The sequence below is a fragment of the Hippopotamus amphibius genome, chromosome 5 (genome assembly GCF_030028045.1).
Source record: "Hippopotamus amphibius kiboko isolate mHipAmp2 chromosome 5, mHipAmp2.hap2, whole genome shotgun sequence".
NCBI lineage: Eukaryota > Metazoa > Chordata > Mammalia > Artiodactyla > Hippopotamidae > Hippopotamus > Hippopotamus amphibius.
The window spans coordinates 115,441,584-115,466,365 of NC_080190.1; the positions used below are offsets into that span (position 1 = coordinate 115,441,584).

Consider the following 24,782-nt stretch of genomic DNA (forward strand, 5'->3'; position numbering starts at 1 on the left):
ATGAAGAGTAGCCCCCGCCTGTTGCAACTAGAGAAAGAAACCTCAGGCTCAGCAACAAAGACCAATGCAGCCAATAAGTGAATAAATAAATTGATTTAAAAAAAAAAGAAATTTACTTCTCAGTAAGGTATAAATGCCAAGTTCTGTTAAGAGGTTACCTTATAACCTAATAATCAATAATACCATATCAGATATTTGAAACTTGCTAAGAGAGATCTTAAACAGCCTCACCACAAGAAAAAAAATTCATAAGTAAATGTAGACTTATTGTGGTGATCATTTTGCAATACATATGTACTGTATCAAATCAGTATATTGTACATCTAAAACTAAGTCTAAAACTAATGCAATATTATATGTCAATCATATCTCAATAAAGGATAAATTAAATAAAAAAGAAAAGAAACTGAGGAAATCAGTCATATATATCTGATAAACTACTTTTCTGAATTAAGAATAGAGATATAATTTAATTATGTCACAGAGGTTAATAATCTGTATACCTCTTCAGGGTCTGTGAATAAAGCTGTATTTCAATTATATATTTATTTAAAAGATTACCTTTAAGATACAACTTATCCCCTCTTCAAGAACCAATACCTAATTCAATTAAAGTAGTGGGAACTATGTATTATATTTCAAGTCCAGAAAATATTCTGGATCCAAACCCAGTTCTTTTGTGTCTGGGAGACCTCTGAATTGAACTCTCTTTAAGGAAAAAGGAATGGGAATGGTGGAAGGGGTCCCTTCTGCTTTCCCTGCCCCATTCTCCAAAGCAGCTAGATTTTTTTTTTCTATATTATCCTTTATTTTATAAGGTGAAAGATTCCATCTGTGTTATCTAAAGACAATTTAGATAAGAATCAGGCATGTTCTCCTTACAGTCTTCCCCCTTCCACTGGCTTCATGCAAAGGACTTCAAGACCCTAGGAGATGGAAAACCCACAAGAGGGTAGGAGTCTGGGTTCCCAAATTACCACAAGGAGGAAAGTCATCAAGCAGCTAGATTTTAAGCCCATAGAATGCCCTAGGTAATTGCAAAGGCTACCGTCTTATTATATGAAGATTGGGAAAGAAGCAACTTATGTGTAAATTAGACCGACTAGTGACTTAGGAGAAGCATCAGCACCACTGGAAATTTGAAGAGAGTTTATAGTCATCTGCTTTCTCTCGCAATTTACCTAACAAGGCAGGTATTCCGTTCTTGGCAACTGTACTCTTTCATACCATGTGAAATAAGCCACAGGGGTAGCAGAACCCCATGAAGAAAGTCCATTTTTTTCCTCTGAATCTTCAGATTAGGTCTGATGGAGGTACACCTGGCCTTTTCCAAAGTCACATTTAACTATGAAATGGAAAGCTTTAGAAATGTCTGTTGCTAAATGCTTTCTTCTTGTTTCCTGTATGGGTAGCTAATTGGACCTTTTGAATTCTGCCTATAAATTATGATATTTCTATTAGTGGTAATAAAAAAAAGCTGTAGGTTCTTAGACTTGTGTTCTGGTGTAACTATGGTAATTGACCATGAATAAACAGCATATGGCAGGAGCATGATTATTTGACTTTCAGCGGGGAAGCCCTCTGCTGGCACCTGATGCCAAAGATTGAATTTGCTATAGAACAACTGATGTCTGTGACTGAGGTTGAAATGAGAGAATGGGCCACAGAGCTTGGAAGGATGTAATAGGAGGCAGGCAGATCAATTCTGTTTGGATCCAGAATAAGCTCAGAGGAGTAATCAGGTACAGGAAGTGTCACATAGCTAAGATCTGGGCAAGGGTGGCAGCTGGACACATATTTCCTGTTTATGGAAAAGTGACAGTGGACTTGATGGCACCTCAAGAAGAGGGGACGGGGCAGGGGATGAAGAATGAATGTCTTCACCCTGTCTTTTCGGGCAGTTTGACAGTTGCTGTCTCGACGTGGAGTTGGAGCACACACCAACTTTTCTCTGGTGTCAGCTGACTTATTTTGTTCTCTTAGGACCAGCTGTATGTATGGTGGTTGTTGGACTAAAGTGAGACAATTAACAGATACAAGATGCATTGAAAAGTCAAGCTGCTATACGATTAAAAGGCAGAGAGTATAGGGTCAGAGGTAAGAGCATTTTTTTTTTTTTTTTTTAGCGAAAGAGAGATTGACTGAACAGAGCACATTTTCAAAGTATATACATCTCAAGTACAGGGCTCTCTGAGAAAGGCACAAACATTTATTGGCTGTACTATGCATTAAGGCACAGACTGAATGTCTCACTTATGTCATTTCATTCTGTCCTCTTGGTACTTTCAAGTAGGTAATCGTGTCTTCATTTTACGGATGAGGAGATCAAGATAAATAACCATCGAATAAATTGTTCATGGCCATAATAACTGAGCCGGGATGAAAATTCAAGTTGGTTCTATACTCTTTTCACTATCCCATGATGCTTTCCAGTATTAAATGGGCTCTCCTAAGAGAATAAATAATTTATTATCTTTGGGCCTTTAAAACTGCCACATAAAACACTATAAGAAACACTGGAAGCTTATTTTTCTATCCAAAAATTGAAAAAAAAATCTATTGTGGAGTAAAATGATTTTTAAAGCAGATAAAAATCTTATTTTATCCATCCCTGGGGAATGAAATATCATGGAGCACAGACTTTTTATCATTCCGAGGCTAGCTATGCTGCCTTTACCAAGTTACTTAATCTCTCTCCACTTCCCTCATCATGCTGTAAAGTGGACCCAGCACTCTCCCTGAAGGTCAGGGGCCACTGATGTGGCTTTGGCATGACAGCGATGGTCAGAGCAGTCACCGGTAGCTGTAGAACAGGCCCTCCCCTCGTTAGATCACCATCTTCCTCTGTCAAAGTTCTGCAGTGTCTTCCCATTTACTACAGCTAATGGGCTCTTTTCGGTTATCATCCTATTTGGCTTTTCTGCAGCCTTTCCTGCATCTGAGATTTCCTGTATCTGAGCACGCCCTTCTTAAAGTTTTCTGCTCCTCTGGCTTCTGTGACAGCTCCTCTGTTCTGATTGTTCACAGATCTCTCTGACCCTTACTTCTAATCTCCCTTCTTAGCTTTTCCCCTCTAGCAGCTCTTAGATCATGGTGTCCCCAGGGCCCTGTCCTTAGCCTACCTCTCCCCAGATCTCCCGCACCATTTTCCTTATTCACCTCATGCTGTCACAGGCTGATGCCTCTTAATCCATGTCCCTAATCCCAACTGCCTGTGTGTGATATGTCCATTGGCTTATGGGACATGTACACTCAGATGTCCCAGAGGCATTTCAAAGTCAATGCATCTAAAGGAGAAGCATCTTTCCCCCAAGAGCATGTTTCTCCTCCTGTGTTTTTCTTGGACCTCATCCTCCCAGTCACCCAAGTGTGAAACTTGAGAGACATCCTATATTGGCCCATTTTCTCAGTCTCCAGATGACATCAGCTTCCAAGTCTGGCCACTTCTACCTTGTCAGTGTTTTCAAGCATTCCTTCCTCTCTGTGCTCCCACCACTGCCGCATCACATTTTGCTTATAGATTGCTTCCTAAGTTGTTTCATGCCCTCCAAGTGGCCTCGATTCACTCACCACTGTCAGAACCAGCTTTCTGGTGACCAAGTCAGAATGTCACTGGCCCTTCAGAGCTCACAGCACAGGACTTATGAAGCCCTTGTTGACCTTTCCTACTCTGCCACTCTTGCCCTCCAGTCCTCTGACCCATCCCTGCAATCCCCCTGTGACTCATCTACCTATTTCCTTGCAGCACCATGCCCAGGTGCCTTTGCACATGCCTCTCCTGCCTGGAAATGAAGATCTAATCAGTTAATAATGGATATCAGGTTCTCCAGTGTCCCCCTGTATATAATTTACTGTGTTGTTTAAGGCTACTTACAGGGGTGTGTCTTCCACAAGACAGAGGTTTCCTTAGTCCAGGGATCCTGTCCTGTTCATCTTTGGTCCCCAGAACCTACTATGGCTTCTGAGACATGGCGGGTGTCCAGGGCACAGAATCAACGAACAGAAATAATTTCTTAATTCCGAGTAGGCTCTCTGCCTCTGCAGCTGACTTTACTGGAGACCTGCTCCCTTGGGCTCCTCGCTCTCCCCCGCCTCTCAGGTGAAGGGTCGCCGAGTGGCTCGCCGCCTTCAGGCCGGGCTGGGCGGTTGCCCGCGCGCCTGCGCCCTCTGCTGCTCCGCTCCGGGCGCGTCTGTGTGCGTGTGTCTGGGGAGGCTAGGGAGACAGGCGAGGGGTGGGGGAAGAGTTCGGCCTGAGTCACAGACTTCATTCACTGATTCTCGGCGGCTGGACCGAGGCTGCCTCCCCAGGCGGCTCCCAACTACTCTCGCACCTCTAAGGTCCCCACCTCCCGCCGTTCCACTCTCAGCCAGACAGACGGACCGGCCGACTCACGAGTGAGTAGCTGCGGCTCGGGCTCCCCGGCAGCACGGCGAGCTGTCCCCCGCGGTCCTGTCCTCCTGCGGGCCGCGTGTGTGTGTGTGCGCGCGCAAGCGTGCACAGGAGGTGTCCCCAGGGCCCCACGCGGGCTCCGAGAGCCGCCCGCCGGGGTCCGTGTGGCCTTCCGAGGCTGCGCTGCGCTGCGCTGCGGGTGCCCGCTCCGCAAGGGCTCGGGACCCCGGCGCGGGGAGCGAGTTTGCCGGGATTCCCCGGCTCGGTGCGTGGCCGCCGGTGGGGTTCCCCGGGAAGGCGCCTGGGCAAGGAGGCGGCGGGGAAGCCCGGACTGTGAGTGGCTGGCGGGCCGGGAATCTGGGAGCGGCGCTGGCACACAAGAGCCTAGGGAGACGCCGGAGCGGCTGTCGCTGGATCCCAAGCTCTCTGCCCTTCTCCCTTACCCTTCCTCCTTTCTTTTCTCAGCGGCATCTCAAAAGCGCGCGGCAGAAGGAAACCCAATGCAGCAAAGTCCGGCTTTCCTTTCCCACCGGGTGCACATCCCCCCCGGGCGGAGGAATGGAGTAGGAGTCCCCGAGATTAGGGGCGCAGGCTTACCCCGGGGACACACCTGTTTTCGGCTCGCGTTGAATTCAAGCTGGGTGCCGGATCGCGCGAGGAGGTTCCGACACAGATACGCGGGTGTGTGTGTGTGTGTGTGTGTGTGTGTGTGTGTGTGTGTGTGTGTTTGTGCGCGAGCGCGCGTATCCCGAGCCCACGCTAGCGGAGAGCGCTGGATGTAAATAGCACACCTCCCTGCCGGCCCGCGCGTGCCAAGCCCGCTCCGTGGGCTCCCAGCGAGCTGTGGTAACGCGCCGGCATCTCTTTGTTTGGTTGTGGCTTCTCCACCCCTCCGCAAAGCAAATTGATTTTCTGTTTCGCTTGACACAGCGCGCTGGGACTTCGTGTGGGCCGCAGCCTCGAACGCCCCTGGTATTTGTAATTGAATAGTTGTCCCCGGCGGCTGGGGGCAGGGGTGTTATTTTTAGTGTTGGGAATAAAGAGGCAAGCATGCTGACCTTTTTGCTGCTGCCTTGGGCTTTGAATACGTGTCTCTAATTGATGGAGAAGACGGATTCACATCCAGTCGCGCACACGTGCCTGCTCACAAGTGTGTACACACATTTCTATACACCTAGCTTTCCCCTTTTCTTTTCTTTTTAAAAGTCGGGACTGAGAGTGCATTGTGTTTGTAAAAAACAAAAACAGAAACAGAAAACAAAACCAAAACAAAACAAAAAAACTTTCCTTTGTTCTTTTGGGCCTTTTCTATTTTGAGTAATGGAGTAGGAGTACCAAAAGGTTGCAATTAGTTCACTCAAATAAAAGACACTGACTCTGAGTCAGAGCTGCCAGGTTGATAATTGTTAACATATAAAAGCAGATGCGCTGTTTAAGGCAAAAGGGGCGGGGCGGGGGCAGGTCCACGGTAGACAATGAGGGAGGGTCTCTGCCGACTGCCTGCTGCTTATTGTTCGGGCGCTAGAGGCTGCAGCCTACAGCCGCCTCCTCCCCCAGGGCTTCGCTCCTCGTTCGTCCCTCGGTCCCACTTGGGACTGTCCGAGTCCTCCAGCGCTGTCCCCCGGGGTGCCAGGACGCTAGTCCCAGCCTCAGCCGCCCTTCGCTGACCGCCCTCTCTCTGCTCTGCAGGTTGGCAGTTTTGCGCCCGAGAGTGTTGCAAGCCGAGGCGGCGAGGACAGAGCGCCTCTGGGCCAGCCAGCCCGGCGGGATGCTGCGCGGGCACCGGCGCTAACCGCCCGCACGCTGGGCGCGGGGCGTACGCGCTCCGGGCTACAGGCGGAGCGGCAGCGGCGGAGGGGATGCGCCCGGGACGCGCAAGGCTCCTGCCGCGAGCTGCCAACCGGAGGTGGACCCTAAGTAGGGCTCATCGCAGGACCGCGCGGACCCCTGCCCTCCGGGGCACGCGGCTGCGGAGCCTCGGGGCAGCGTCTGCGGTCAGGATGCCCTGGGCACCTCCCTGCTGGTGAGGATGCCCTGCTGCGCGGCTCTGCAGCCCCAGCCCCGCTCCCTGGTGGGCACCACTGCCTGGGCCCGGCTTCGGCCCCTCGTGCCGGTGGATGAAAAGCGCCGGAGTCCTTGAGCGCGATCAGCGATCGAATCTGAATTCTGAGAGCCATGGAAGGAGGCCCTGGGTTGCAGCCCCCGCCGGGAGAGCAGCTGGAAACAAGCGCCAGAGTAGGAGCTGTCCGAGAGAAGTGCGAACCCGAGACCTTTAGGTCCAAGAGCTTACCCGCCCTGAACAGCGCCTCCTGCCGGCCAGACCTGAGTCCCGCGAGGGAAGACGCCAAGCCCGCCTCCAGCGCTCCGGAGTCGAAGCCCGGCCCGGGCCCCCCGGCCCCCAGCCCCTCCTCCCCGTCCCCTTCGGCAGAGATGGCCGGGCCGGTGGAATGTCACCACAGGGTGGAAATCGGCAAAACCATGTCGGTGTCCTCCACTCTGGCCATGCTCCAGGGCAGAAGGTGCCTCTATGTGGTCCTCACCGATTCCCGCTGCTTCCTGGTGTGCATGTGCTTTCTGACCTTCATCCAGGCGTTGATGGTCTCCGGGTACCTGAGCAGTGTCATCACCACCATCGAAAGGCGCTACAGTCTGAAGAGCTCGGAGTCGGGGCTGCTGGTCAGCTGCTTTGACATCGGGAGCCTGGTCGTGGTGGTGTTCGTCAGCTACTTTGGTGGCCGAGGGCGGCGGCCCCTGTGGCTGGCGGTCGGGGGCCTCCTCATCGCCCTGGGGGCTGCCCTCTTCGCTTTACCTCACTTCATCTCGCCCCCCTACCAGATCCAAGAGTTGAACGCCTCGGCCTCCAACTACGGCCTGTGTCAGAACGGCAACTCCTCGGCCACGATGGAGCCTCCCACCTGCCTCAAGGACTCGGGGGGAAACAATCACTGGGTCTACGTGGCTTTATTCGTTTGCGCACAGATTCTCATCGGAATGGGCTCCACACCTATTTATACCCTGGGACCAACCTACTTAGATGACAATGTCAAGAAAGAAAACGCATCCTTGTACCTAGGTAAGACTTTCCTGTCTCTCAGATAAGCTTGGACTCAAAAATCAAAGGAGGCACTTTCACATTTTACTGAATGGTATATATTATATATAGTATATGCTATTATATATTTTATATATAGATGCATTAAGCCTCAGTTTATTTTTTTCTTTTTCTTTTTTCTTTTTTTTCTTTGCCTTAGTGTGATGTGTTTTCTGTTTGGGAAAGAATCAAATAGTTGAGAGTTCTTTGAACTAATTTTCAGACTCACACTTTTTTCCCAAGTAATACAAACTTTTCATTGTGGGGTCGTGCTTCTCTCTCTTGCTGCCTCTCTTTGGAAAAGCTCCGATATATCAAGTTTACCTTCTCAAAGCTGTCCTTCTAGAAGGGCTCAGGAAGGAATGGAAGTAACTGGTGTGTGGAATGAGGTTATTTGCTACTTTAATCCACTGCAGCTTCTCATTCCTGCCCCCAGCAGCAGGGTTAGTGGAGTGCCCATACTACATGAAACACACTTTATTGCCTCCATATCTGTATTTATTACATATCATCTGTGTCACTATTAAAAAAAAACTTGAGTGATATCAAATGACTAGGTTATTTATACAGAAGCAACATCACAGGTTGTAAAGTTTATCCAAAGTGATTTCTATTGTTGGTTTGAAGACCCTCAGTTACATGAAATTGGGAGAAGAATTATTACTGTTTTCTGAAAAGCAGTAGCTCTTGGACAGTGAAAGGGCAGTGAAAATGATACTCAATGACGAGGGCTGTGCCTTTTACTCAGGACGACTACTGTCCCCAGAATTGGTTACAGAGGATGTCTGAGCCATTTATAGTCCCCAGTCACTGGCCCAAATGCATCAGGACAAGAGTTTTATAATTTGTTTTTATTATGAAATGCAAGAGAAAGAAGTTGTTATTCAGGCAGAGAGGAATAGCTTGCTTGTTACTTTGCCTTCATGTTTTCTTTTTTTTTTTTAAAGCTCTTTATTGGAATATAATTGCTTTACACTCTTGTGCCACTTTTTGAGGTACACCAAAGTGAATCAGCTGTATTTATACATATATCCCCATATCCCCTCCCTCCCTTGACTCTCTCCCACCCTCCCTCTCCCAGCCCTCTAAGTCATCACCCATCATTGCGTTGATCTCCCTGTGTTATGCAGCAGCGTCCCACTAGCTATCTGTTTTGCATTTGGTAGTGTATATATGTCAATGCTACTCTCTCACTTCGTCCAAGCCTCCCCTTCACCCCCCACCCCCAACCCTGTGTCCTTAAGTCCATTCTCTACATCTGCATCCTTATTCTTGCCCTGTCCCTGGGTTCATCGGTACCATTTTTTTAAATTCTGTATATATGAGTTCGCATACGGTATTTGTTTTTCTATTTCTGGCTTACTTCGTTCAGTCTCTAGGTCTATCTACCTCATTACAAATAACTCAATTTCATTTCTTTTTATGGCTGAGTAATATTCCATTGTATATATGTGCCACATCTTTATCCATTCATCTGTTGATGGGCATTGAGGTTGCTTCCATGTCCTGGCTGCTGTAAATAGTGCTGCAGTGAACATTATGGTACATGTTTCTTTTTGGATTATGGTTTCTCTGGGTATATGCCCAGTAGTGAGATTGCTGGGTCATATGGTGGTTCCATTTTTAGTTTTTTAAGGAACCTCCAATCTGTTTTCCATAGTGGCTGTACCAACTTACATTCCCACCAACAGTTCAGCAGGGTTCCCTTTTCTCCACACCCTCTTCAGAATTGGTTGTTTCTAGATTTTTTGATGATGGCCATTCTGACTGGTGTGAGGTGATACCTCATTGTGCCTTATGTTTTCTAACATTTGTTAAGACAAATTTTCAAACATATTGAAACAATTGTACAATGAACATCAGTATACCCACCACCTAGACTCAATAATTGTTCATTTTGTCATATTTGCTTTATCAACCTGTGTGTGTATGTATAGAAATATATATATATATGTGTGTATATATATATATTGGGTGGAAAGTTAAGCCATTTGAAAGTAATTCTAGACACCTTTAGGATTTAGCATGTTTCTTCTGAAAATAAGGACATTCTTTTACATAACTCAGAAGCTTCCACATCCTAAGAAAGTTAATAATCATTCCATAAAATCATCAAAATCCAGTCCATATTCAAGTTTCCTTAACTGTCCACTCAGTGTCTTTTTTTTAGCTATATATTTTTTCAAACCAGAAGCCAATCAGGGTTCATTCATACATTGCATTTGGCTGTTTGCCTTAGCATTTGATAAACCAGAACAGTGCCTCGACATTTTTCTTTTTCTACCACATAGACTTTTTGAAACAACAAGGCTAGTTGATTTGTGAAATGTTCCACATTCTAGATTTATCTGATTATTTCCTCATGGTGTCACTTACTCGTTCCTTCATTCCCTCTGTTTCTTGTAAACTGGAAGTTCAGTCTAAAGGTGTAACTCAATGCAGGCAAAACATTTTTGGCCAGACTGCTTCATAGGTGATGCTGTGTGTTTTCTGTTAGATGCATCTGGCCATTCACTAGTGTTGTTGAGTTTAATCACTTAGTTGAGTGGGTGGTTGCGGGTCTTTCCATTGTAAACATACATTGTTCTCTTTGAAAATAATTAGCAATCTTTAGAGTGACACCTTGCCTCTGTAAATATCCCAATTGTTTTCTTTATTCTTGTCCATCTTCTCCTCCATTTACTTTGAAAACGCGAGTGTCCCTTCCATCCCGCTTCTAGGTACCATTGACACAAATCTGCTTCATGAAAAACACAGGCAGAGCCCCATACAAAGAGAGAACATCCACTGGGAAGAGTCCCGAGATTTAACTTTTCTGGTAGTGGTTGCCCATCCAGAAGGAAAACAGCAAGTACAAATTCTGTGCTGAGCACTGCACTCCTTATGGGAAGACCAAAAATGAGACACAGACCCAGCATCTGGGGGGGGGCCTTCAGTGTAATGAAGACATATTTCCGGTTTTAGGTAACATGCAAAGTGACATGTGACTAGGGAAGAAAGTTCTACAAATGGGATTTGCTCCCTCCCCCCCTTCACCTACCTCTTCCGCCTCCTTTTCTTTTAGATGTTGACTAATAATCGTTTTGTTTTGTTTTTTGGAAAATATTTTGATGAATGCCTTAGGACACATTCTTTGGGAAACTCATGAGAATTCTGCTTTGTGTTAAGTGGATCTCAGTAAAAGCTCCAGTGGTTTGAGTACCAGGAATCTTACTTATGTTATTTTATTTAATGTTCTCAATGGTCTTATGAGATGGTGATTGTTTTCCCGATTTTATCAATGAGGAAGCTAAGGCTCAGAAAAGTTAAGTGACTTGCTTATGGGCATCAAACCCATGCCTGTCTGACCCCAGAGACCTTGAACTTTCCTCCATGCCACATGATTTTTTGGCAAGAGGATCTGAAAGTCAACTGAAACCAAAGGATGGGCCATGTTCAGTAGAATCCTGAATATGGTGCAGAAGGATGCAGAACTGGCCTAGAGTCATCAAAACATGATCAAAACAAGACCATTCTTTAGACCTTTTAAAGCAGATTTAAAGGTTATCTCCATACAAATTCAAATCAGAGAGTCTACTATATTTTTAGAACATGAGCAGCATTAACCAATTATGATGTGGCATCTTTCCTAATAGATAACTAGTTATATATCTTTGTTATTTCCACAAAACTGTTCTTCCATATTACCTTGTTCACTACCCACCCTTCTCTTAACTTTTTTGGTCAGTCTTTCTAACTGATGGCCACCACAGAAGAAGAAGGGGGAAAAAACAGGTAGCAGGTTAATAATTGCAGGCAGGAACAAATATCTGAATTAACATGGAAACCATTGAAGTAGAATGTAAATGTATACCTTAATCTTTTAAAAGTTCTGGTGCTAACATTCTGGCAGCTTTCAGTGTAGAAGAGATATGGTTGTAGATGAGATCAGCAGCCTTTACACCCATTCAATGCCCTAACTCCTTCTGCAAGGAGAGAGGTTCAGTGTGAACCCGGAGCACAGAGAAAGCTTTGTAAGTATGAAGAAGTAAGGTTAGGAACTGCATCATGCTTTGTAATTGTATCTTAAGGAGAGAGAGAAAATGGGACTCTTTGAGGGGCAAGAAATTCATGAGCCAAACAGGGAAATAAGAAAGAATGGCTAACCAGGTGGGAAAAGGAAAAAAAAAGGATGCTTTTCTAGAATAGAAAGCCATGACTCTGAGTGGCTGATTTTCAGGGTAAGTGAGGATTGGCAATGGGCCGACCATTGGCCGAGCGGTGTGGGGGTCGCCGCTCCGCCTCCCTGGTATGTCCCCCCATCACTTCACACCACAGAGAAGGGTTGCCGTCGGCACAGTGCCTAGGAAAGAGCACCAGATGAGAAGGCAGCCGGTGTGTATTTTAGTCTGGTTCTACCGGTGACTGATCGGGAGACTTGAGACAAATCCCTTAACTTCTCCTAGCTTCTGTTTCCACATGGGGATTATTACATGCGTTTCCCGCACTGTGGTATTTGGAGGACCACATGGGATTCTGTGTGTGCGAGCATTGTGCCAACTGGAAGAGGCAGCCTCTTGCTCCGTTAGAGCCAAATTCAGACTCAGCCTAGAGAGTGAGCAGAGCGAGGAGCAGGAGATAGTCTCCTCCGTCTGCGTGTGAAAACCTTTTCACATATTGCCGTATAACTGGGAAAAAGGAAGGAGAAGCATTATGTAGGAAATTAAAACATTGTATGGGAACCACTCCTCAGACATTGTACAGGACAATCTTTTTGTGTTTGTTTTTTTTTACATTATGACTATCTAGCTGCCCATGCTTCTCAAAAAACGATGGAACATGTGCTCTACTCCCTGTGCTGTGCGAGGTATCCTTGTAGTTTATTTTATACGTAATACTGTGCACCCCTTAATCCCCGACCCCTGTATTGTCCCCCCTTCCCTCCCCCCGCTTCGGGAGCCACTAGTTTGTTCTCTATAGCTGTGAGTCTGTTCCTTTTTTTGTTATATTCACTAGTTTGTTGCATTTTTTTAGATTCCCCATGTAAGTAACATCATACAGTATTTGTCTTTCTTTTTTTAAAGTCGGTGCAGTCTTTTTTTGGAGGGGGGGAGCACACTGCGCAATTTGTGGGATCTTAGTTCCCTGACCAGGGATTAAACCCGGGCCATCAGTAATGAAAGTGCAGCGACCTCACCACTGGACTGCCAGGGAATTCCCTGTCTCTCTCTCTCTGACTTATTTCACTTAGCATAATACCCTCTAAGTCCATCAACATTGTTGCAAATGGCAAAGTTTCATTCTTTCTTGTGGCTAAGTAATAGTCCAGTGTGTGTGTGTGTGTGTGTGTGTGTGTGTGTGTGTGTGTGTATGTATACCACATCTTTATCCATTCATCTGTTGACGGACACTTAGACTGCTTCCATACCTTGGCAATTGTAAATAATGCTATGAACATTGGGGTATATGTATCTTTTCGAATTAGTGTTTTTGTTTCTTTTGGATATATACCCAGGAGTGGGATTGCTGGATCACATGGTAGTTCTATTTTTAGTTTCTTGAGACCCCTCCATAGGGTTTTCCACAGTGTCTGTACCAATTTGCATTCCCATCAACAGTGTAGGAGGGTTCCCTTTTCTCTGTATAGGAAAAGCTTGATCAGTGTTTTGGCAATGTTATATTCTGATTAATTGCATTTTCTGAGACCCCAGGTTTTGACCACCAGAACTTTCGGCCTGTCAACCTTTGATAACATCTTTCTTTAACATAGGGACATTTATGTAATGTATATTTGCACCTAGTGTGACGAAAGCTCTTTTGAAGTCTGAGGGCCTGTGGTACCCTAGCTTCACCACTGTGGGTCTTCATTTGTCCACATAGTCTGTGCAGGATGCTGGGGAGCAAGAACTGGTCCTAAATTATGAATAAATTAAAAAAAACAGAAGTAATTACTATTCTTTTAAAATAAGTTCCTGATGATTTACTCTTTTTTTTTCTTTTTGTTTTTACATTTCCTCAGTCTTTTAAAAGTAGAATGAGCTTGAAATTAGGTGAGTTCTATTTCATCAAGATTTTATAGTCATATAAACATATATATGTGTGCATATGGCTATCTGTCTATCTCTCCATCTATCTGGCATACATGGCTCTTTCTGAGTATGAAAACCCTTAAACATGTTTTTTTTTTATGGTTGCACCCTGAGGCTTGCAGGATCTTAGTTCCCTGACCAGGGATCGAACCCAGGCCCCGGCAGAGAAAGCACTGAGTCTTAACCACTGGACCACCAGAGAATTCCCTAAACATATCTTTTTTTTTATATGTAATTAGAAAAAAGAAAAGAAGTCACTTCTTCAAAACATTGTCTAGGAAACCTTGATCGGTTTTTAGCAATGTTTTATAGGACAATCTGTATCTAAATAAGATTTTATTTATAGTCAAAAACAATGAAAGATATACATATGTATCTTTCAACTAGAACCATATAACCAAGGGTATCTGTGTTCTGACAAGTTAGGCGGTTATTCATCTCAAGCAACAAGCCAACTAGGGTAGGTGGTCAGGGTTGGTCCAACCTTCCATGGTGCCAGCTTCCTCTCTCTTCCTGCCCAGCCTGTCCCTCAGAGAAGGAGAAAGTGGAGGAGGCAGTGTCCACTTACTCTTGGGGATGTTCCACTGGCCGAAATGGAGTCCCCCGGCCTCTCCTACCTAACAGGATTTTTGGGAAGGAATGTTTTAGATTTTCCAGTCTGTGTGGGAGAGGAAGGCAAGTAAGATGAGGGTGGAGTGAGTGCTGAGTGGCCGCTAGTTACATCTACCACACTGGGCACGTGTTCCCTTGTGCCTTGGTGGCCAGAGATTTCAAGCATTTTTTTCCCTGATCACTGTTAATAACCTGTCCTAAGTGTTTTGTAGCATGAGCTTTCTGGATCTTTCCATTGGAATTTTGAAAGGGCTTCATAAATAGCACCTTTTCACTTGAGTTCTGAGCTAATCGAGAAATAAGTCAAAGGAGTAAACACATGGGAGCCACAGTATCACTTTTTAGAATTGATAGAAGTGAGGTTGAAAATGTAGCTCATATCTTTTGTGCAAATAGACTTTCTAATAATCCCAGTATTAAATAGACTTACCCTTCCAGCCACTGGCAATGCTGGACCTCAATAGGGTGGTAGCCCTGGGTCTCCCCATGTGGCCCATGGTCAAAGGGTACGTAGGCAAGACTTGTGCAGAGAAGGAGCATGGCAGAATTTTTACTCCCCTCATGCGTACTCACCTCAAGAGGCAGAGGAGGAGATGAACTGAGCATCCCAGTTTATTTTTAGATTCATCCGTCATGTTAATCCCTTTCTGCTTTCCCGGGGAGGAACAGTGATGGAGGCATGGGGCGGGCCAAGAGGGGAAAGATCATGTGAATATACATTCTCTTCTAAGACTTCTAACTGGGTATTTATTCTGCTTTAATTTTGCTTATCTTGTTTACAATGTGTTCATCTTTGTAAGCCACATACAACCCCTTTGGGAAGCAGGCTCTGTACAAATCATGAATAAATAAAAAAACAATCTCCACTGGAAACTCATACAAGGGAGAGTGAGGGCTGAGGGATTTGAGGCAGTGATCCAGGGCGCATGGAGTAATTACTGGGATGGATGCAGTGCAGAGTGAGGACAGCTGGGCATCGGTGGCTGTGGCAGCTCCTTGCTAGGATGTTGGTGAGTTTCACGTATACCTGGGACAGTTCCTCTCTGTCCGAATGGGTACATCTTCTGTACCCTTGGCAATTGCTGAATTTGAATCAGCTGCCTGGTGGTCACCTTTGGCTTCTAAGGCAGACTAGTCAGTCTAAGATGCTGACAAACAAACAAACTTCAGATTCTAAGTGAAAAGCAGAAGGGTTTCCTGCGTCACTGTGGACAAGGCAGTGGGTACACACTGCTTTACTCACCTCACCAGCAAGTAGCAGAGAACAGCCTTCCGCGTAGTATTTAGGATACATCTTTCACGTTGCTATGAATTTTGTTATCTATATGGCTCTGAATGAGTAACATTTAGAAATAATAATCGCGCGTAACAGTGACGATCTTATTTTACAGCGTGTGCATCATTTACAACCACATGACACACAATTTTAGATTTTCCAAATTTAATATTCTGAAGTTAAGAAAGAGAAAAAAATTTACTCTCAAGGAACTGATTCTTATCTGGTGCAAAAACAGAAAGGTGAACATTATTTAAAACACAAAGCCACAATATAGCATGAAGTAAAATTACATTTTAATTATGCTGAACAGCTGAGTGTAGACGAAGCAACTAAAACTTAAAAGTACACATCATATGCATTACATTTGTGAACAAGATTTTCGTTAAATTTCCCTAAACCAGCTTTTTATATTAAGCACCATGTTGAAACTTTAAGGTGTGTGTGTGAATCAGCAGGGTATCTTTTCAAAGTGCAGATTCTGCTTCTGGAAGTCTGGGGTGGAGCCTGGGATTCTGCATTTCTGATGTGCTCCCAAGTGAGGCCAGTGCTGCTGGTCTAAGGACCGTGCTTTGGGTAACAAGGGTCTAAAGACCACAGATCTTTGACTCTTCTGACAGGTGGAGAGTTTCTCTCTGGGCTTGGGGTTGGAGCCACTGTTGGCAAAACCAGCTGCTGATTGAGCTTCTATTTTATCAGGAAGAACCCTACCATCTTACTGCATTTGCAAAAGCAAGATGTCAGTTTTGGGTGTTTCATAAGCTGTGGCTACTTTTTCAAATTCCATCGTGATCACGGCTGAGTCTGCCGAGAGAGTGGTTTGGGACAAAAGATGTTCATTTTGCTATTAACCAAAGGAAGCACCACTTTCTTTTGCCTCTCACCATCCCGGAGGCTCTGTGCTGATGGGTTTCTCTCTGCTGGTGGAACTGCATGTCAGAGGTAAGTCTGTGAGCTCTGCAAACCCAGGTGAGCTCACCTGTTAAGACCCTTTGGTGGGGGAAAAGCAAACCAACCCACACACTTGGCTCTGCTTTTTCAACCATCTAGAAATTGTAGCAGTGAATTGGGAGTTTGGTGACAGACAGATGTAAGATCCGGGCATATTGGAAATGGTTTTGGAGACTGGGGATCAGAAATTTTTCCTTTGCAAAGGGCGATCAGACAGAAAAGGGGCGGGCTGGACTGGCTGGCTGACTTCTCTCCAGCAGTGATAGTCAAGCCATCATGTATCCTAGAATCTTATGCAGCCCCATTTGTAAAAATGATCCTTTGACAGGTGAGGAAACCCAGACTCCGAAAGATGAAAGGATCTGTGCTATGGAAAACAGTACGGCATTTCTTCAAAAAAATTAAAAATTAATGATATGATCCATTTCTGGGTATATATCCAGAAGAATGGAAAGCAGGATCTCAAAGAAATATTTGCGCACCCACGTTCCTAGCAGCATTATTCACAATAGCCAAGAAGTGGAAGCAGCCCAAGTGTCCACTGATGGATGAATGGATTAAAAAAATGTGGTATATATGTATAATGGGATATTATTCAGCCTTGAAAAGGAAGGAAATTCTGACATTCATCTACCACGTGGATGAACCTTGAGAACATAGTGTTAAGTGAGATAAGACAGTCCCAAAAAATAAGTATTGTATAATTGCACTTATGTGAAGCATCTAAAATAGTCAGATTCATAGAAACAGAAAGTAGAATGCTGGTGGCTGGGGTCTGGGGGGAGGAGGGATGGGGAGTTAGTATTTATCGGGAATAGAGTTTCAGTTTTGTATGATGTAAAGTTCCAGCGATCTATTGCACAGCAACGTGAATATACTGAACACTATTGAACTGCACACTTAAAACTTGTTATGATGGTTTAAAAGAGATTAAGGGATTTGCCCAGATCATACAGCCAACTTGTTTTCAGTCTGAACTGATTTATAGATTATAAATCAATCTATATAAAAAAAGTCATTACCACATAAATGAAAATTTGGAGAAGTCCAAGTTCTTGGATGGTGAGTCACTTCTCCGTAGTCTATGTCATGTTCTAGCACATATAGATTGACATGTGTCTGTATTTCAACTACGAGAATCTTTTTTTCAGGGCATTTCAAGTCACTCCTTTTGGGCATTATTTTAAGAAGAAGGAATAGGGATTTTGGAAAAGAAAAATGGAGGCAAAGTGGATTTTAGGCTAGGCATTTTAGGAATGCCTTCAGAGAGAAATGAAATGAAGAAATGTACCTGGGTGCTTGGATTATTCTCTTGTGTCTTTTGAGGTAAATATTCAGAATAGAGACTGTGGGTCCATGCCCGTGTGTTCTGCTGTGTTGGGTGTTCCTGCTGGAGCTGGTGCTCTCACCCTGTGCTTTCCGTCTCCCTGTTCTAGAAAAAAGAGATAGGGATTTCATCGCTGCCTGGTCCTCCTCGTCCAAGACCATTCTCAGTATCCAGGCTCTGTGTATTTTAACCTCAGCTCCCTGTGGGAAACAACAAAGGTTACGGGTCATTCTAAAACAGTGGTTTTCAGCTGGAGGTGATTGCATCCACTCCCAGGGGACACACTTGTTAATGTCTGGAGTCAACTTTGATTGTCACAATTTGAAGGGGGCCTAGTGAAATTCAGTGTTATTTTGGCTGATGTTGCTGCTAAACATCCTACAGTGCACAGGACGGATCCCACAGCAAGGAATTATCCCACAAAAAGGAATTACCCTGCAAAAACGGTCACTAGTGATGCTGTAAACTTTTTTCATCTTCAGCATTCAAGTTACTATGTTATTTTGTGTTTCCTTTTTTTCTCTTTCTGGCAGCCCCCTGTGGCTTGCGGGATCTTAGTTCCCAGACCAGGGATGGAACCTGTGCCCCCTGCAGTGGAAGTGTGGAATCCTAACTGCTGGACCACCAGGGAATGTCCTGTTTTGTGTTTCTTATATCTTGGGACTGGAAGTAGAAATCTCCAGGTCATGGAATTAGCATTGAACACTTGGATGCAGGAGACTCAGGAAAAACATGTCTTTGTAAATACGAAGGCCTTCTAGCAAACAAGAGATAGGAAATACAGACTAAGTTTGCATTACTCATTGTTACCTCCTTGCCCAGTAGATAGCATCATATCTCTGCTATATTCTTGTATTAGTAGATCATGGGACCTACTGTAGTGTACCGTAATAGATTATTTTTAGTGGGTGTAAAAATATGAAGGGTTTCATGGTTTTTATTGTGACTTCACTTCTTGTGAGCTTAAAAGTTTTTTTTTTTTGGGGGGGGGGGAGTGGAGCTGTGCCATGCAGCTTGTGGGATCTTAGTTCTCTGAACAGTGATTAAACCTGGGCCACGCAGTGAAAGTGCAGCGTCCTAACCACTGGACTGATGGGGAATTCCAGAAAAGTGTTTAACCATATAGATTTCCTAGACATGTAATATTTTTGGAGTTGAGACTTTTTAAACCCTTGGAGAGGGAAAGGTGTGTGTGTGCACGTGCATGTGTATGTACTAAGGGGAGTGGTGTGTCATTTTCCTCTCTATCTGAGCTCTGTTTAAATGGCGGTGGATTTAGTAAAAGAAAACATCAAGAGGAGAAACTCTGGAAAACTATAAAGCAATTAATTAGCGTTTTAAAGCAGAGCTCACCAGCTAAATAATTGGACCTCAAGAGGAGATGTAGGGTAGATTTAATGAAGGATTTAAGACCTAGAATTTTTCCTAAAAATAAATGAGAGTTTAACTAAAAAGAAAAGGCCTTTGGTATGATTTCATATATAGGGTCTAACAAGGGCTATTTTCAACAGCAAATATTTTTGAATGTTTACTGTATGACAGGCATTGTGCAAAATGCTTTATCATCTTATTTTATCCTCAAAACAACTCTATGTGGCAGGTACATTCCCCCCCCCCCCCTTTTTTATTGTGGTAAAAAACACGTAACATTAAAATTACTATCAACCATTTCAAGTGTAGAGTTTAGTAGTGTTCAGTATATTCCCATTGTTGTGCAACAAATCTCTAATTCCTTTTCATTTTACAACACTGAAACTCCATACCCACTAAACACTAATTTCCCCTCTCCTCAACCCTTGGCAACAACCTTCCTAACTTTCTGTTTGTATGGATTTGACTACTTTAGATACTTACATGAGTGGAATTACACAGTATTTGTCCTTTTGTGACTGGCTTAGTTCCCTCCACATAATGTCCTTGAGCTTCATCTATGTTGTAGCATGTGACAGGATTTCCTTCTTTTTCAAGGCTGCATAATATTACATAGTATGTTTATACCACATTTTAATTTTGTTTTATTTTTTTAAATAAATTTATTTATTTATTTATTTATTTATTTATTTATTTATTGGCTACATTGGGTCTTCATTGCTGTGCGTGGGCTTTCTCTAGTTGCAGAGAGTGGGGGCTACTCTTTGTTAAGATGCATGGGCTTCTCATTGAAGTGGCTTCTCTTGTTGCGGAGCATGGGCTCTGGGCACGTGGGCTTCCATAGTTGTTGCGTGTGGGCTCAATAGTTGTGGCTCTCGGGCTCTAGAGGGCAAGCTCTATAGTTGTGGCGTGTGGGCTTAGTAGCTCCATGGCATGTGGGATCTTCCTGGACCTGGGCTCCAACCCGTGTCCCCTGCATTGACAGACAGATTCTTAACCACTGCGCCACCAGGGAATCCCTGTACCACATTTTAAAATCCATTTATCTGTTGATGGATACTTGGGCTGCTTCCAGTTGTTGGCTATTGTGAATAATGCTGCTGTGAACGTGGGTGGGCAAATATCTCTTTGGGATCCTGATTTAATACTTTTGGATATGTACCTAGAAGTGGGATTGCTGAATCATTTGGTGGCTCTATTTCTCATTTTTTGAGGAACCTCCATACTGTTTTCCATAGTGGCTGCACCATTTTACATTCCCACCAATAGCATATAAGGGTTTGAACTTCCCTGCATCCTCACCAACACTTATTTTCTGTTCTTTTGGTAGTGGCCATCCTGATGGGTGTGAGGTGATAACTCATTGTAGTTTTGATTTGCATTTCCCTAATGATTAGTGATGTTGAACATCTTTGCATGTGCTTATTGGCCATCTGTATTATCTTCTTTGGAGAAATGTCTGTTTAAGTCCTTTGCCATTTTTAAATCAGATTACTTTATATTATTGTTGACTTGTAGAAGCTCTTCATTTATTCTGGATATCAAACTCTTATAAGATATATGATTTGCAGTTATTTTCTTCCATTTTTTAGGTTGCCTTCTCTGTTGATTGTTTCTCTTAAGGTGCAGATGTTTTTAAGTTTGGTATAGTCTCATTTGTCTACTTTTTGTTTTGTTGCCTGTGCTTTTGGTGTCATATCCAAGAAATCATTGCCAGGAGCAATGTCTTGAAGCTTTTTCCCTATGTTTTCTTTCTTATTTTAAAAAAATTGTTATTTATTTGTTTATTTTGGCTGTGTTGGGTCTTCGTTGCTGTGCATGGGGCTTTCTCTAGTTGCAGCGAGCGGGGGCTACTCTTTGTTGCGGTGTGCAGGCCTCTCATTGCAGTGACTTCTCTTGTGGAGCACGGCCTCTAGGCGCTTGGGCTTCAGTAGTTGTGGCTTGCGGGCTTAGTTGCTCCACTGCATACGGGATCTTCCTGGGGCAGGGATCGAACCCGTGTCCCCTGCATTGACAGGGGGATTCTTAACCACAACACCACCAGGGAAGTCCCTCCCCTATGTTTTCACCTAGGGGTTCAACAGTTTTAGGCCTTATGTTTGGATCTTTAATGCAATTCGAGTTAATTTTTGTGTATGGTATAAGGTAAGTGTCCAGCTACACTCTTTTGCATTTGGATATCCAGTTTTGAAAATCATTTGCTGAAGAGGCTATCCTTTTCCCATTGTGTAGTCTTGGCTTCCTGGTTGAAAATCAGCAGCTACTTTTATTTTTCACATTTTATAGATGAGAAAATCAAGGTTAAATAACGTGCTCAGGGTCATCTGAAAGGTGGCAAAACCAGCACTCAAGGTCAGTGTTCAAAGCCTGAGCTCTAGCTATTGACATGAGGGAGGGGGAGGGGAAGAAAATGTTTACAATTTCTGATGTGACTCTGGCTCAGTTTCTTAATTTTATTATATATAAAGGAGATGAGGAGGCAAGGTTAGTGGTTTCTTAGATTCCTGTCACCTCTTCAGTTCTTTAGTTCTGTGCCTCATTCAGCCTGGCTTGATGTGATCTTGTTCTGGAACTTGAGACTTGGGTCTGGAGAGGAGTTGTAGCCTGTTCTGTTTTCCTTGAGCCACTGCAAGTGAGTCTCTTGGGCACTTCCTCCACACCCTGGTGGCTTGAGTGATCTTGCCATGTGACAGCTGTCCCCAGGGAGTCAGACATTCCTTTTGCTCCTTTTCCAGGCAGCTGTGTATTACCTGATGGTAAATTCAGACTCTTCTTCCCCTCCTGGGAGTTATAATGGCTTTTGAAACTGTTACCCTGCAAAAATGCTAATCCCTGTTACCTAATATAACCTGGAAAGTCAGCTGCAGATTACTCTTGCTTAAAAGTAAAGACCATACTCATGTAATTAATATTTTCAGCAGGATGAAATTACATAATTTGCAAGTGTCTGAAAGTGAGTTGTATAGTTCCTGACTTTCTAGCACGTGAGAGTTCTTAGCAATACTGCTTTAACAACAATAACAATAGGTTTTCGTCTTGTTAGGTGTTTTCCTAATTTTTTTGGCCTTGAGTTCTTATGAAGGACATAGGAGTTTTAATATGCTTTTTTAAAAAAGAATGTCATGTGTATATATACAATGGAATATTACTCAGCCATAAAAAGGAATGAAATTGAGTTATTTGTAGTGAGGTGGATGGACCTAGAGTTTGCCATAGAGAGTGAAATAAGCCAGAAAGAGAAAAAGAAATACCGTATGCTAACGCATATATATAGAATCTAAAAAAAAAATGGTACTGATGAACCTACTGGCAGGATGAGAATAAAGATGTAGACATAGAGAATGGTCATGAGGACATGGGTGGAAGGGGAAGCTGAGATGAAGTGAGAAAGTAGCATAGACATATATACACTCCCAAATGTAAAATAGATAGCTAGTGGGAAGCTGCTGCATAACACAGGGAGATCAACTCGATGATGGGTGATGACCTAGAGGGGTGGGATAGGGAAGAGGGGAGGGAGGCTCAAGAGGGACAGGATACAGGGATATATGTGTAAATATAGCCGATTCACTTTGTTGTACAGCGAAAACTGCACAGCACTGTAAAGCAATTATACTCCAATAAAGATCTGAGGAAAAAAAATAAAAAAGCATGTTATGTGTATAACTGAGTCACTTTGCTCTACAGCAGAGATTGGCATAATATTGTAAATCAACTATTCTTCCGTAAAAAAAAAAGATTTTTTTTTTTTTAGTGAGCAGAGGGGAGAAATTTAAGTGACCAAGAATGTGTAGTAAATTCTAGACATAGCATTCTGGCTGTAAATGAGCTTCTGGTCAATGTATAAAGATGGACCAACAATCCTAGTTTGCAAAGTGTCTTTGTATTATTGGGGGAAAGATATTTGCCACAATTTTGTCTAGAAACACGCTTACGTCCCTGGTGTTTGATGTCAGCTGGAAAGGGAAGCTTTCCTGACTTGAACTGCATTTTAATGGCTTTCCTTTAGGTGGAGGGCAGCAGCAGCAGCTTCTAGCAAGATGTAAAATACTTCCTGAGATAAATCTGAAACATTTCCTACAAGAAAGACTGGACTAAAACATATATCTTGGAATAATGATTTTGAAATTTGGTTTTGCTGGTGTTTAAGATGTCTCTAGTTACTCCATCCTTGTGAAACTTTCAAAAGATATCAGTTTCATTTCTTTAATTAGGATTGGTGGGAGGCAACGGTGGCTCAAATGCAAGAACGGAAGAGCAATGGACGTGCTACTTTCCAGTCTCTGGGTTCAGTTTTTTGGGTGTGCAGTGTTCTTCTTTATACATTCTTTCTTTCCTTTTAGGTTCTAGAGCCATTGCTGACAGGGAGAGGCCTGGGGACCCTCACGTGGATTCTCACTGGACACTTATTCACTTATGTGACGTCTCATATCACTTTAGGAATGACTAATTTGGGACTTAAGCCTTCCAGGTCATTCAGTCTTATGGAAATGGTAAACCATATATAGGGACCAATTTGTAATTTGACACAAATTCATCTGTAATGACTGACATGACTTTGACCAAGTTACATAACCTTTCAGGACCTCAGTTTCCTCTTCTGTAAAATAATCCAGTTTGACCACACCAGAATACTTCTAATCTAATCTACAACAAGTTTTTAAAAAAAGCTTAATTGGGGATTGGAGAGTGGGAGAGGAGAGTCACTATATACCGTATACTGTATTTCTAAACTAACCCTAAAAAGTGACTCCTGGTCCCCAAGGAACTTGCAATCTAGTTTGACTGTTTATTTAGCACTATCTATTCTGGACGATTTTTTAAAAAAAATTTTATTGGCTGTGTTGGGTCTTTGTTGCTGCACGTGGGCTTTCTCTAGTTGCAGTGAGCATGGGCTGGCTACTCTTTGTTGTGGTGCGCAGGCTTCTCATTGTGGTGGCTTCTCTTGTTGTGGAGCACAGGCTCTAGGCACACAGGCTTCAGTAGTTGTGGCACATGGGTTCAGTAGTTGTGGCACATGGGCTTAGTTGCTCCGTGGCATGTTGGATCTTCCCCACGCCAGGTGTTGAACCTGTGTCCTCTGCATTGTCAGGCAGATTCTTAACCACTGCGCCACCAGGGAAGTCCCTATTCTGGACGATTTAAGATGACCTGTGAGCTGTGTAACCTCTAGTAAGTCACTTGCCATCTGTGAGTTTCAGTTTTCGAATCTGTAAATTGATGGAATTGAATTAGAGCATCTTGAAGGGTGTTCCTGGACTATACTTTCTGATTTCGTCTGGACCTGCTGTGGTGTAGATCCAGAAGTTAGCATATTCAAGGCAGTTCAATCTTGTGGTTAAGAGTGTGGCTGCTGGAGCCAGGCTGCCTGGATTCGAATCTCAGCCCTGCCAGGGCCAGAGGTGTAACCTGGGGGAAGTTCTGTGGCCTCTCTCTACCCGATCCCACCTCTGTTGACATTTGGATCATTGTGAGCTAGTTGTGAGTCAACGTGTGTGATGCAGGACCTGGTCTAGCACATGGTGAAACACCCCCCCAAAAAGTGGGTTGTCATTAAAATAAAGTGTAATCCTGTCTGGGAAGAGCATGGTATTAGCTTTCATGGTAGCTGGCAGGGCCCAGCATCTCTTGTGGCTTTTCTGAACAGGTTGCCTGCACTGACTGCCCCTGCTCGGGTCACCGTGTGTTAGGCTGGC

The 24,782-nt window shown here is 44.0% G+C and overlaps 1 protein-coding gene across 3 annotated transcripts in view; it reads left to right on the plus strand.

The window, feature by feature from the left end:
* The first annotated feature begins 6,565 nt into the window (after window positions 1-6,565).
* SLCO5A1 (solute carrier organic anion transporter family member 5A1) overlaps window positions 6,566-24,782 on the plus strand; it is a 140,660-nt gene continuing 122,443 nt past the window's right edge. For all 3 annotated transcript variants that reach the window (XM_057736284.1, XM_057736285.1, XM_057736286.1), the window contains exon 1: window positions 6,566-7,463. In XM_057736284.1, the coding sequence (XP_057592267.1) occupies window positions 6,566-7,463 (898 nt within the window). The remainder of the gene's footprint in view (window positions 7,464-24,782) is intronic.